General features: G+C 46.2%; 1 protein-coding gene across 1 annotated transcript in view; it reads left to right on the plus strand.

Moving 5' to 3' along the window:
* The first annotated feature begins 255 nt into the window (after positions 1-255).
* The window catches only part of si:ch211-250n8.1 (uncharacterized), a 35,798-nt gene continuing 20,661 nt past the window's right edge, over positions 256-15,392 (plus strand). Inside the window, exons 1-4 of the mRNA XM_068004393.1 lie at positions 256-319; positions 1,626-1,678; positions 9,761-9,893; positions 12,369-12,565. Coding sequence (XP_067860494.1) covers positions 1,635-1,678; positions 9,761-9,893; positions 12,369-12,565 — 374 coding nt within the window. The 5' untranslated portion in view covers positions 256-319; positions 1,626-1,634. The remainder of the gene's footprint in view (positions 320-1,625; positions 1,679-9,760; positions 9,894-12,368; positions 12,566-15,392) is intronic.

Consider the following 15,392-nt stretch of genomic DNA (forward strand, 5'->3'; position numbering starts at 1 on the left):
ACTCCTGGGTCAGGTGTAGCACAGGTTAGATGTAAAGTAAATCTGTTCTACTTCAATAATGTGTCTCAGCCTCAGAAGAGTGCCCACCATCGCACCAGTTTCCAACTTTAGGCAGCTATGGTCTTTCTGAGTGAGACTGCAGGTTTCGTGCTGATTGGTGCCAACTAAAAACTGGACTGAGACTGACAAACTGATTTTATGTAGGGCCGAGTCCATACTTGCTACAGTGCATGTATTTACATTAATGATGCACAGTGATGTTTTTGTTTGGTTTATTTTTCAGAACAGTAGTTTCCTGGATGAGAGCTGGCTGCTTCCAGTAAGTGTGGATTTTTCTGCCTCAGATATGTAATTGGAGGGAGTGGCAAAAACTTGTTGTTTGCTTCTCTCATTCACTGCAGGAGAGACGATTGACTATCAGTTTATTTTGTTCACGATCTCCCCTTCTCTCTTGAAGCTGCTGGCTCTTGCTGGGTTACAGGTCCACAATCACCAGCGCAGCCCAAGTCATCATTCTTCTCCATGAGCTTAGACAGCGAGTGTCAGCAGGCTATAAAGGGCAACGCAGGCAAGCCTGATCCCATCTTAAGCCATCGTCCAAACGCATGCGGCTTCCAGCAGCAGTTGCTGAAATATGATCAGGAACAAGACCCCTGACTGATTGCTCCCCTCTTTGGCCTAGGGGTACTGAGGTCAACTGTGGCACCCCAACAAAGATCAGCTAACTACATTGAGCAGGAATTGAGGCCGGAAGCTTCTGGTTTGCATGGGTGTAGTGCCTTCCCTCTGCCTTTACAGACAGAACAAGCTCAGTTGCTGTATGATACATTATTTGCAGGGCTATGGGGAAAGAACAGGGGGAGTGGGACCAATTGGCGATGGGCCAAATGGCCTCCTGTGTTGTGTGAATTTATGACCCCTGAAAATGCCAGGAGGTCGAGGGTACTTCATGCCTCTCTGGGCTGACCATTTTTCTACGTTTTCTGCTTATGCACTGTGACGCTGCATTAAAAAAAACCTCTGAAAGGTCAGGAGTAGCTTTGTTACTGGAATATTAATCCCACACTACTACAATAGGCACTTAAAATAGAATTTTAATTAAAAATCAAACATTTAAAATGCTTAATTTCTGCTCTACCTTGTTAACCCCACTTTCCCTCAATTCTCTCTCTGTCCAACGTGTTTTGTTTTAATTTTACCTTGTTTTAGTGTGTATTAGACAGTGTAGGAGACAATTAGATAAAGGGATTGAGGGATAGGATGAGGTGGGAACAAGCTTGTTGGACCTACTGCCTTTTTCCTGTCCCTTAAAGTTTTTATGTAGTTATCTTTCCAAAACTTTATGTTGAGTTTTGTTTAGTTTGAATGGACCATATGTTTCTTTTTATATTAGCGATGCCCTAAAAGGGGCACGTGTCGCGCTGATTCTTGTTTGGTGACCCAGGGTCACCCTTATTGACCCGTCAAAATAGGCCTAACACAAAATAACTTTCAAATCTTCCATTTGGTTTCTTCTTCAAACTGCAACAGCTCCCTCCGACCCACGGCTGGGAGCAGTGAGGGTGCAGTGCGCTATGGTCTACTTCCCACAGTGAGATGGCTAACACAAGCTTGTCTTTACACAGGTATGTGAGATGTACGAGACCGTCCCCTGTCGGGAGCTGGGAATGATGCTCAGGTAAGATCCAGCTCTCTCGTATTAGAAACAATGCCAATAAATTTGAATTTATTGACTTGTTGGATTCAGGGAACTACCTGCATTGTGAAAACTATTAGTGTGTCAGTATATAAATATTTTCTTCCTTCATCCCCATTTCTCCTGCAGGTGCCAATTCTTGCTGGGGTACATTTCACCCTTTGGTACCTCACTCAGCTGGTTATTGTGAGCCTGGATGGGGAGTTTGGGGCCCTGTATATTGTGTACCCACCTTGCCTGGTATACAGAACCTTGTATACTCAGTAAACCAGCCTCGCCTGATATTTGGGACCCTGTATAATCAGTAAACCAGCCTCGCCTGATATTTGGGACCCTGTATACTCAGTAAACCAGCCTCATCTGATATATGGGACCTTATATATTCAGTAAACCCACCTAGCCTGATATATGGGATCCTGTATACTCAGTAATTCAGCCTCACTTGATATTTAGGACCCTGTATAATCAGTAAACCAGCCTCATCTGACATATGGGACCCTATGTACTCAGTAAACCCACCTCGCCTGATAAACGGGACCCTGTATACTCAGTGAACCAGCCTCGCTTGATATTTGGGACACGGTATATTCAGCTCTGTATACCAACAAGCCAGGGGATCAACCCTGGTTCAATGAGGAGTGTAGAAGAGCATGCCAGGAGCAGCACCAGGCGTACCGAAAAATGAGGTACCAACCTGGTGAAGCTACAACTCAGGACTACATGCATACTAAACAGCGGAAGCAACATGCTATAGACAGAGCTAAGCGATTCCACAACCAACGGATCAGATCAAAGCTCTGCAGTCCTGCCACATCCAGTCGTGAATGGTGGTGGACAATTAAACAACTAACGGGAGGAGGAGACTCTGTGAACATCCCCATCCTCAATGATGGCGGAGTCCAGCACATGAGTGCAAAAGACAAGGCTGAAGCGTTTGCAACCATCTTCAGCCAGAAGTGCCGAGTGGATGATCCATCTCAGCCTCCTCCCGATATCCCCACCATCGCAGAAGCCAGTCTTCAGCCAATTCGATTCACTCCACGTAATATCAAGAAACTGCTGAGTGCACTGGATACAGCAAAGACTATGGGCCCCGACAACATCCCGGTTGTACTGCTGAAGACTTGTGCTCCAGAACTAGCCGCGCCTCTAGCCAAGCTGTTCCAGTACAGCTACAACACTAGCGCATCTACCCGACAATGTGGAAAATTGCCCAGGTATGTCCTGTCCACAAAAAGCAGGACAAATCCAATCCGGCCAATTACCGCCCCATCAGTCTCCTCTCAATCATCAGCAAAGTGATGGAAGGTGTCGTCGACAGTGCTATCAAGCGGCATTACAGCCTTGGTCCAAACATGGACAAAAGAGCTGAATTCCAGAGGTGAGGTGAGAGTGACTGCCCTTGACATCAAGGCAGCATTTGACCGAGTGTGGTACCAAGGAGTCCTAGTAAAATTGAAGTCAATGGGAATCAGGGCGAAAACTCCAGTGGCTAGAGTCATACCTAGCACAAAGGAAGATGGTAGTGGTTGTTGGAGGCCAATCATCTCAGCCCCAGGGCATTGCTGCAGGAGTTCCTCAGGGCAGTGTCCTAGGCCCAACCATCTTCGGCTGCTTCATCAATGACTTTCACTCCATCATAAGGTCAGAAATGGGGATGTTCGCTGATGATTGCACAGTGTTCAGTTCCATTCACAACCCCTCAAATAATGAAGCAGTCCGAGCCCGCATGCAGCAAGACCTGAACAACATCCAGGCTTGGGCTGATAAGTGGCAAATAACATTCGCGCCAGTACAAGTGCCAGGCAATGACCATCTCCAACAAGAGAGAGTCTAACCACCTCCCCTTGACATTCAACGGCATTACCATCGCCGAATCCCCCACCATCAACATCCTGGGGGTCACCATTTACCAGAAACTTAACTGGACCAACCATATAAATACTGTGGCTGCAAGAGCAGGTCAGAGGCTGGGTATTCTGCAGCGAGTGACTCACCTCCTGACTCCCCAAAGCCTTTCCACCATATACAAGGCACAAGTCAGGAGTGTGATGGAATACTCTCCACTTGCCTGGATGAGTGCAGCTCCAACAACACTCGAGAAGCTCGACACCATCCAGGACAAAGCAGCCTGCTTGATTGGCTCCCCATCCACCACCCGAAACATTCACTCCCTTCACCACTGGCGCACAGTGGCTGCAGTGTGTACCATCCACAGGATGCACTGCAGCAACTCGCCAAGGCTTCTTCGACAGCATCTCCCAAACCCGCGACCTCTACCACCTAGAAGGACAAGAGCAGCAGGTACATGGGAACAACATCACCTGCACGATCCTCTCCAAGTCACACACCATCCTGACTTGGAAATATATTGCTGTTCCTCCATCGTCGCTGGGTCAAAATCCTGGAACTCCCTTCCTAACAGCACTGTGGGAGAACCTTCACCACACGGACTGCAGCGGTTCAAGAAGGCGGCTCACCACCACCTTCTCAAGGGCAATTAGGGATGGGCAATAAATGCCGGCCTCGCCAGCCACACCCACATCCCATGAACAAATTTTTAAAAAGTAAATCAGCCTCATCTGATATTTGGAACCCTGTATAGTCATTATCTAGCCTCACCTCATATATGGGACCCTGCATACTCAGTAAACCCACCTTTCCTGATATAAGGGATCCTGTGTACTCAATAAACTAATGTAGTCTGACAAATGGACCATCCTACTGATTAAGGAGAATATTGTAGTGCTGGAGAGAGAGGAGTCCTTGAGGGGTCAAGGACAGAATCTATTTGGTTAGACTTAAGAAACAAAAGAGGCGCCATTACACTACTGGGTGTATACTGTAGGCCACCACCTAATGGGAAGGATATAGAAGAGCAAATTTGCAGGGAAATTACAGAGAGGTGCAAGAACTATAGAGTAGTGATGATGGGGGACTTCAACTATTCTAATATAGACTGGGATCTATAATAGTGTTAAGGGCAAAGAGGGGGAGGAATTTCTGAAGTGTATTCAGGAGAACTTTCTTGATCAGTATGTTTCTGGCCCAACGAGGAAGGAGGCAGTGCTGGATCTGGTTCTGGGGAATGAGGTGGGTCAAGTGGAGCAAGTGTCAGTGGGGGAACATTTAGGGAACAGTGATCATAGTATCATAAGGTTTATGGAAAAGGACAAGGAGCAATCAAGAGTAAAAATACTCTTGATTGGGAGGGAACGGATCTGGCCCAGGTAAATTGGAATCAAAGATTGGCAGGCAAAACTGTAATCGAACAATGGACGGTCTTTAAAGAGGAGATGGGTCGGGTGGTGTCTAGGTACATTCCCATGAGGTGGAAAGATAGGGCAACCAAAGCCAGAGCTCCCTGGATGACGAAAGAGATAGAGAGTAAGATGAAGCAGAAAAAGGGGGCGTATGACAGATGTCAGGTTGATAATATAAGTGAGAACCAGGCTGAATATAGAAAGTACAGAGGAGAAGTGAAAAAGGAAATAAGAGGGGCAAAGAGAGAGTATGAGAATAGACTGGCGGCTAACATAAAAGGGAATCCAAAAGTCTTCTAATGGCATATAAATAGTAAACGGGTAGTAAGAGGAGGGGTAGGGCCCATTAGGGACCAAAAAGGAGATCTATGCATGGAAGCAGAGGGCATGGCTGAGGTACTAAATGAATACTTTACATTTGTCTTTACCAAGGAAGAAGATGCTGCCAAAGTCACAGTAAAAGAGGAGGAAGTTGAGATACTGGATGGGCTAAAAATTGAAAAAAGAGGAGGTACTAGAAAGGCTAACTGTACTTAAAAGTAGATAAGTCACCCGTCCAGATGGGATGCATCCTAGATTGCTGAGGGAAGTAAGGGAGGAAATTGCAGAGATGCTGGCCATAATCTTCCAATCCTCCTTCGATATGGGGGTGGTCATGATGTGGAGATGCTGGTGATGGACTGGGGTTGACAATTGTAAACAATTTTACAACACCAAGTTATAGTCCAACAATTTTATTTGAAAATCACAAGCTTTCGGAGGCTTCCTCCTTCCTCAGGTGAATGTCAAGAAATCCTCGAACCTTTCGCATTTATAAATCACAGAACAATACCTGGTGATTACAGATAGTCTTTCCAACTGCCCGTTGCCAAGGCAATCAAAGTATTCAGACAGAGAGGTGTTACCTACAGGGCCACTGAATATACAAACAACCAAAAAAACAACAGAGAGAGAGAGGCAGAAACATAGAAACATCCAGAAGGAAGAGAAAGACAGCAAATGACCCGTTATATTAAAAACAGATAACTTTTGTTCGCTGGTGGGGTTACGTGTAGCGTGACATGAACCCAAGATCCCGGTTGAGGCCATCCTCATGGGTGCGGAACTTGGCTATCAATTTCTGCTCGACGATTTTGCGTTGTCGTGTGTCTCGAAGGCCACCTTGGAGTATGCTTACCCGAAGGTCGGTGGCTGAATGTCCTTGACTGCTGAAGTGTTCCCCGACTGGGAAGGAACCCTCCTGTCTGGCGATTGTTGCGCGGTGTCCGTTCATCCGTTGTCGCAGTGTCTGCATGGTCTCGCCAATGTACCATGCTCTGGGGCATCCTTTCCTGCAACGTATGAGGTAGACAACATTGGCCGAGTCACAGGAGTATGAACTGTGTACCTGGTGGGTGGTGTCCTCTCGTGTGATGGTGGTATCTGTGTCGATGATCTGGCATGTCTTGCAGAGGTTACCGTGGCAGGGTTGTGTGGTGTTGTGGACGCTGTTCTCCTGAAAGCTGGGTAATTTGCTGCGAACGATGGTCTGTTTGAGGTTGGGTGGCTGTTTAAAGGCGAGTAGTGGAGGTGTGGGGATAGCCTTAGCGAGGTGTTCGTCGTCGTTGATGACATGTTGAAGGCTGCGGAGAACATGGTGTAGTTTCTCCGCTCCGGGGAAGTACTGGACGACAAAGGGTACTCTGTTGGTTGCGTCCCGTGGTAGTCTTCTGAGGAGGTCTATGCGATTTTTCGCTGTGGCCCGTCGGAACTGTCGATCGATGAGTCGAGCGTCATATCCCGTTCTTACAAGGGCGTCTTTCAGCGTCTGTAGGTGTCCATCGCGTTCCTCCTCGTCTGAGCAGACCCTGTGTATTCGCAGGGCCTGTCCATAGGGGATGGCCTCTTTGACGCGGTTTGGGGTGGAAGCTGGAAAAATGGAGCATCGTGAGGTTGTCCGTGGGCTTGCGGTAGAGTGAGGTGCTGAGGTGCCCGTCTTTGATGGAGATTTGTGTGTCCAAGAAAGAAACTGATTCTGAGGAGTAGTCCATGGTGAGCTTGATGGTGGGATGGAACTTGTTGACGTTATCGTGTAGTCTCTTTAGTGATTCTTCGCCGTGGGTCCATAGAAAGAAAATGTCGTCGATGTATCTGGTGTATAGCATTGGTTGGAGGTCCTGTGCAGTGAAGAAGTCCTGCTCGAACTTGTGCATGAAAATGTTGGCGTATTGGGGTGCAAATTTGGTCCCCATGGCTGTTCCATGGGGGTGGTGCCAGAGGTCTGGAGAATTGCGAATGCTAGCCCTTGTTCAAAAAAGGGTGTAAAGATAAACCCGGTAAATACAGGCCAGTCAGTTTAACGTCGGTGGTGGGGAAGCTTTTAGAAACGATAATCCGGGTCAAAATTAATAGTCACCTGGACAAGCGTGGATTAATAAAGGAAAGCCAGCACGGATTTATTAAAGGCAAATCGTGGTTAACTAACTTGATTGAGTTTTTGATGAGGTAACAGAGAGGGTTGATGAGGGTTGATGTTGTGTATATGGACTTTCAAAAGGCGTTTGATAAAGTGCCGCATAATAGGCTTGTCAGCAAAATTGAAGCCCATGGAATAAAAGGGGCAGTGGCAGCATAGATACGAAATTGGCTAAATGACAGGAAACAGAGAGTAGTGGTGAACGGTTGTTTTTCGGACTGGAGGGAGGTATTCAGTGGTGTTCCCCAGGGGTCGATACTGGGACTTTTGATATATATTAATGACTTGGACTTGGGTGTACAGGGCACAATTTCAAAATTTGGTAATGACACAAACTTGGAAGTGTAGTAAACAGTGAGGAGGATAGTGATAGACTTCAAGAGGACATAGACAGGCTGATGGAATGGGCGGACACATGGCAGATGGAATTTAATGCAGAAAAGTGCAAAATGATACATTTTGGCAGGAAGAATGAGGAGAGGCAATATAAACTAAATAGTACAATTCTAAAGGGAGTGCAGGAATGAGAGACCTGGGGGTTTATGTGCACAGATTATTAAAGGTGGCAGGGCAGGTTGAGAAAGCGGTTAAAAAAGCATACGGGATCCTGGGCTTTATAAATAGAGGCACAGAGTACAAAAACAAGGAAGTTATGTTGAACCTTTATAAAACACTGGTTTGGCGACAACCGGAGTATTGTGTCCAATTCTGAGCACCGCACTTTAGGAAGGATGTGAAGGCCTTAGAGAGGGTGCAGGGGAGATTTACTAGAATGGTTCCAGGGATGAGGGACTTCAGTTACTTGGATAGACTGGAGAAGCTGGGGTTGTTCTCCTTGGAACAGAGAAGGTTGAGAGGAGATTTGATACAATTGTTCAAAATCATGACTGGTTTAGATAAAGTAAATAAAGAGAAACTGTTCCCATTGGCGGAAGGATCGAGAACCAGAGGACACAGATTTAAGGTGATTGGCAAAAGAACCAAAGGCGACATGAGGAAAATCTTTTTTATGCAGCGAGTAGTTATGATCTGGAATGCACTGCCTGAGGGGGTGGTGGAGGCAGATTGAATCGTGGCTTTCAAAAAGGAGTTGGATAAATACTTTAAGGGAAAAAATTTGCAGGGCTACAGAGAAAGAGTGGGGGAATGGGACTAACTGATTACTCTTACAAAGAGCTGGCATGGACTCGATGGGCCAAGTGGCCTCCTTCTGTGCTATAACCACTCTATGATTCCATGTTGTACAAGACCTTGAAGTGTTACAGGAGAGTACCATGCCCATTGTTGCACAATTGTGTAAAGTTTTGATACAGAGATCGCTCCCCAGGTCTCCCTGCTCTTATTAATGTTCTGGGGAGGTTTCATGTGGAAGGAACCAGAGGGAGAGTGGTCACTGATTCATTCCTGCAACTCGAGCAGACGAGAGTTGCAATGGCACAGGCCTGACGCCGTGTCAGTGACAGTTAACATGTGACAAGGAACTGAATGTGGAGAGCGTTCATTTTCAAATAAATCCGAGGACAAGACCCTGCACACTCAGTGCACCCACCTTCCTGAATGCAGGAATGTTTATATTCAGCATCCCCCCCTTCTTTTGTCAATCACCTTAAATCTGTATCCTCTGGTTCTCGACCCTTCCGCCAATGGGAACAGTTTCTCTTTATTTAGTTTATCTAAACCAGTCATGATTTTGAGCCCATGGGTCCAGGAAGCTCTGCGGGGTTGATGTTTTTTAAGCAAGGAGACGATGACATCATTTCAGTGTATTAATCAGAAATGAGGGCAATATCCAGTTTTTCTGAAGCAGTCTTCTTCCTAATATTCCCCCCTGTTCTCCTGAAGGTGGGGAATACTGCTGGAGGTGTTTGATGGGACAGTGTAGAGGGAGCTTTACTCTATCTGACCTGTGTTGTACCTGCCCTGGGAGTGTTTGATGGGACAGTGTAGAGGGAGCTTTTCTCTATTTAACCTGTCCTGTACCTGCCCTGGGAGTGTTTGATGGGACAGTGTAGAGGGAGCTTTACTCTGTATCTAACCCATGCTGTACGTGCCCTGGGAATGTTTAATAGTGCACTGTTCAGGCAACCAGAGTGGGTTTCCATCCTTGTTTGTCATTTTTCAGACAGCGGGTGTTGTCCAGCTAACCTGCCATCACCAATATCCACACACATGGATTTCTCATTCCTGTTCCAGTGCTGGAAAATGCAGTGTGATGATCCTGATCTGTGAGGCTCTACCAGCTAATGTGATAACTTTGTGATCTGGATCTTTCCCGAGGGTATCTGTGATGGTACGTTAAGCAATAATTGTACAGACTTGCTGACAGCTGGTGGTCTTTCCTTTCAGATATACAGATGGACGCATTTTTGTAACGGAGGTAATTGCAGGAAGTCAAGCTGAAGCAGATGAGTGTGTCCTGGCCGGAGACATTATTGATGGAATTAATGGTATTTCCTTGAGAAATGCTCAAAGAGGAGAGGTATGTGCCCCATGTAAAATGGTAGCTTGTTCATTGCCAAAGGATAGGCACCTTTGTGAATATGTGAATGCCTTTACTGTTGTAGTATCATAGCTACCAACTATACTGGGAATAGAACCCGGGCCCACTTGTCGACAGTTCGTTCCCATCAATGACTTGATCTCTTCAGTACTACATCTTGGGATACTCCCATTAGTTTCTCCACCCACTGAGGTACTCCCATCATTTTTTTTATCCACAGGGTTACTTACATCAGTTTCTATACTCACTGGGATACTCCCATTAGTTTCTCTATCTCTTGGGATACACCCATTAGTTTCTCTATCTCTTGGGATATTCCCATTAGTTTCTCTAGCTCTTGGGATACTCCCATTGGTTTCTCTACCTCATGGGATACTCCCATTAGTTTCTCTACCCGCTGGGATACTCCCATTGGTTTCTCTATCTCTTGGGATACTCCCATTAGTTTCTCTACCCGCTGGGATACTCCCATTGGTTTCTCTATCTCTTGGGATACTCCCATTAGTTTCTCTACCTGCTGGGATACTCCCATTAGTTTCTCTACCTGCTGGGATACTCCCATTGGTTTCTCTATCTCTTGGGATACTCCCTTTGGTTTCTCTACCCGCTGTGATACTCCCATTGGTTTCTCTACCTGCTGGAATACTCCAATTAGTTTCTCTACCTGCTGGGATACTCCGATTAGTTTCTCTATCTCTTGGGATACTCCCATTGGTTTCTCTACCCGCTGAGATACTCCCATTGGTTTCTCTACCCGCTGGGATACTCCCATTGGTTTCTCTACCCGCTGAGATACTCCCATTGGTTTCTCTACCCGCTGGGATACTCCCATTAGTTTCTCTACCTGCTGGGATACTCCCATTAGTTTCTCTACCTGCTGGGATACTCCCATTGGTTTCTCTACCTGCTGGGATACTCCCATTAGTTTCTCTACCTGCTGGGATACTCCCATTGGTTTCTCTACCCGCTGGGATACTCCCATTGGTTTCTCTACCCGCTGGGATACTCCCATTGGTTTCTCTACCCGCTGGGATACTCCCATTGGTTTCTCTACCCGCTGGGATACTCCCATTGGTTTCTCTATCCGCTGGGATACTCCCATTGGTTTCTCTATCCGCTGGGATACTCCCATTAGTTTCTCTACCTGCTGAGTACTCCCATTAGTTTCTCTACCTGCTGAGTACTCCCATCATTTTTTTTAATCCACTGGGTCACTTACATCAGTTTCTCTAACCGCTGGGGTATTCCCGTTATTTTCTCTAAGGCCTGAGATGAGATGTTCATTGTGGAACTGACACATGATTACAGCATGATGTCTGTTTACTGACAGTCCTGCCATTAATGCCCAAGATTGTGATGCCATGCTTACAGGCACTAACACACAGCCCCACATGGCTGTGAAGTCTGAGCTATGTCACCAATTTTATATCTAATTATGAAAGTTGCAAATTAACTTTTCTCGCCTAATCCTAGTGCTGTTCTACAACTTACACTGTCCGATTTATTAACCAATCATAAAAAGTCACATTTAACATCAAGAATTGTTCCAAGGCCCCAGTAAATGCTCAGCCGAGTGTGATACTGAGCCATACGGACCAGGAAAGTCCCAGGTTTGATTGCCGGTCCATGTTGAGGTAGGTAATGGACCTCTGGACTAAGAAGGGGAAAATTAGCTAGTTCTGATCATTGCAGTGATCCCTGCAAGAAGGTAGACTTTGGGTGAGGAGAGGATTGGGATCGGACTATGATGCCCCCAATGGTCAGTGCACCAAACCTCAGGAGCGATATATTGGCCTTGGAGGGGGTACAGCGCAGATTCACCTGAATGATACCAGAGCTAAAATGGTTAAATTATGAGGACAGGTTGCAGAAACTTGGCTTGTATTCCCTTGAGTATAAAACATTGAGGGGTGATCTAACTGAGATGTTTAAAATGTTAAAAGGAGTTGATAGGGTAGCTACGGAGAAATATTTCCTCTGATGGGGAAATCTAGAACAAGGGGACGTAATTTTACGATTAAGAGAGAAATCAGGAAGGACTTTTTTATATAAAGGGTAGTGGCAATCTGGAACACTCTCCCAAAGGCTGTGGATGCTGGGGGTCGAATGGAGCTTTCAAGATTGAGAGCCCTAGATTTTTGTTAGGTAAGGGTATCAAGGGTTATGGAGCTAAGGCAGGTAAATGGAGTCGTGGTACAGATCAGCCATGATCTTATTGAATAGCAGTACAGTCTCGAGGGGCTGAATGGCCTGCTGCAGTTCCTCTGTTCCTATGCTCACAGTCCAGGTTTACTTGTGAAGAATGGTCATCTAAAGCCTGTGGAGCAAAAGAGACCACTAACAGGAGAAGGATAAGGAGAGGAATTCTGAGGGAGAATTGGAAGTGGGGGAAAGAAACATCCTGATTTCCTCACCATTGACTTTTTCCATCTGTTTTATTGTGATTGACTCCAGGCTCAAACAGTTTTACAGAAACTTCGAGGAAAACCATTAAGTTTCCGCATGATTCACTGGAAGTGGCACGATGGGGCAGTGTACGGGCCCATGCTGCCTCATCTCCAACTGATGCAAAAGGAGATCCCCAACTTTCAACTCCGATATGATATCAAATCAAATGAGGTAATGCAAGAAGATGGTCTGCGGGATGACAGGTGAGAAACTGGATGAGGAAGGGTGGGAGAGAGGGGCAGCAGCATGGACATGTATGGGATTGACAGGAAGGGGATGGGGATAAGTAGAATGGCTCTAATGGAATGGCTCTAATGGACTGGCTATTAAGGCATTGGGGGGGTCAAAAAGAGGGCAGGCAATGAGCTTACTAACTTTGATGAAGCCATTTCTGATCACTCCCTAGTTTCCCTTAACATCCACAGTTCTCTGCCTGCCTCCAACCGCCCTACAATCACCCTCTAATCCTGAAAAAACTATTCCCCAGCCCCTTCTCCAACACTCTTCAAATTCCCAACTTCCTGTTCTCTGACCCTCCACCCACCTCAATACATCTGCTGCACTGGACCTGCTCCCTTGCCTCTGCCATTGATGCCTTGACCCCTCCAAGTCCCTTACTGTCTCCCACCCCCGCCATCATTTTAATCTCTGCACCTATAAGCTGCAGCACACCTGGTTCACAGCTAGGCTGGTTGATTAACCCCCGCCCCCCCAGATCTGTCTTGATTATCCAAAGTTATACTGATCCCCCCCTTCTCATCCAAATCCTCCCACTATTCCACGGACATCCTGGAGGATAAGGAAAACCCCAGGCTCCTCACCTTAGCAGCAAATTACCACCTCCAACCCCCTTCCTCTCCCGCCCCCCATCTTCACCTCCAATACCAAATGTGAGGAGACATTAAACAAGTATTTTGTACCTGTCTTCACAGTAGAAGATACAGAAAACATACCGGAAATAATGGGGAACCAAGGGTCTAATGAGAATGAGGAACTTAAAGTAATTAATATTACAAAGAAAAAGTACTGGAGAAATTAATGGGACTAAAAGCCGACAAATCCCCTGGACCTGATGGCCTACATCCTAGGGTTTTAAAAGAGGTGGCTGCAGAGATAGTGGATGCATTGGTTTTGATCTTCCATAATTCCCTAAATTCTAGAACGGTCCCCATGGATTGGAAGATAGCAAATTTAACCTGGCTATTGAAGAAAGGAGGGAGAGAGAAAACAGGAAACTATAGACCAGTTAGCCTGACATCAGTAGTCGGGAAAATGCTAGAATCTATTATTAGAGACGGGGTAACAGGGTACTTAGAAAATCGTAATATGATTAGGCAGAGTCAACACGGTTTTATGAAAGGGAAATCGTGTTTGACAAATCTATTAAGAGTTTTTTGAGGGTGTAACTAGCAGAGTAGGTAAGGGGGAGCCAGTAGATGTAGTATGTTTGGATTTTTGAGGCATTTGATAAGGTGCCACACAAGAGGTTGTTACACAAGATTAGGGCTCATTGGGTTGGGGGTAATATATTAGCATGGATTGAGGATTGACGGACAGAAAACAGAGAATAGGAATGAACGGGTCATTTTCAGGATGGCAGGCTGTAACTAGTGGGGTGTCGTCAGTGCTTGGGCCTCAGCTATTTACAATCTATATCAATGACTTAGATGAGGGGACCGAGTGTAATGTATCCAAGTTTGCTGACAATACAAAGCTAGGTGGGAAAGTAAGCTGTAAGGAGGACACAAGGCTGCAAGGGGATATAGACAGGTTAAGTGAGTAGGCAAGAAGGTGGCAGATGAAGTATAATGTGGGGAAATGTGAAATTATCCACCTTGGTAGGAAGAAAAGAAAAGCAGAATATTTTTTAAAAGGTGAGGGACTATTAAATGTTGGTATTCAAAGGGATTTGGGTGTCCTTGTATATGAATCACAAAGTTAACATGCAGGTACAGCAAGCAATTAGGAAATTCTTAGAGGGCTTGTCAGGGTAGATTCTGAGAGGCTGTTTCCCCTGGCTGGAGAGTCTAGAACTAGGGGTTAAAGTCTCAAGATAAGGGGTCGGCCATTTAGGACAGAGATGAGGAACAATTTCTTCACTCAGAGGGTTATGAATCTTTGGAATTCTCTAACCCAGAGGGCTGTGGATGCTGAGTTGTTCAGTATATTAAGGGATATGGGGATAGGGCGGAAAAGTGGAGTTGAGGTTGAAGATCAGCCATGATCTTATTGAACGGAGGAGCAGGCTCAAGGGGCCGTACAGCCTACTCCTGCTCCTATTTCTTATTTTCTTATGTTCTTACGAATTTCGTCTCAAAGATTGAGACCATCCACTCAGCTGCCTCAACCTCCTCCTCCCCACCCCAAACTGCCCCCGAGTGCCCCATATTCTTGCACCAATTCCAAATCACTCGACAGCTTCTCCCCATCTCCACCCCCTCCCCCACAGCCTCTCATCAAGCTCATCTCTATGAGAACTACCTCCTGCCCTCAACCTCCTCGTAACACAACTACCCCTCCTCAGCCGAGTGCTCACTGACATTGTGAATGGCCCCCTCTCCTCAAGCTCCATTCCCTCCACCCTTCAAGTTTGCCATTATTACCCCCTCAAAAAACCCACCTTTGATCCCTCTGTACTCACCTACTACCATTCTATCTCCAACCTCCCCTTCCTCTCTAAAATCCTTGAATGTGTTGTCACCACACTCTATATCTAGTTCTTCCATCATTCCCTTTCAATCTTTTCCTGTCCTGCACCATCATCCTGGTCAAAGTCACGATATCCTTTGTGACTGCAGCTCAGGTGTGCTATCCCTCCTTCTTGCCCTCTCTAGGCATTCAACGCAATCGACCACTCCATTATCTGTCTTCTTTGCTTCACTTCTCTGGGATTGCTCTCATTTGATTCCATTCCTGCCTATCCCAATGAAGGGAGCACATCTCCTGCAATAACTTCTCTTACTACTCCGCATGCTCACTTCGTGCGTGCCCCAAGGCTCCGTCTTTGGTCCCCTTTTCCTTGTCTAGTGG

Source organism: Heptranchias perlo, chromosome 23, assembly GCF_035084215.1.
Source record: "Heptranchias perlo isolate sHepPer1 chromosome 23, sHepPer1.hap1, whole genome shotgun sequence".
NCBI lineage: Eukaryota > Metazoa > Chordata > Chondrichthyes > Hexanchiformes > Hexanchidae > Heptranchias > Heptranchias perlo.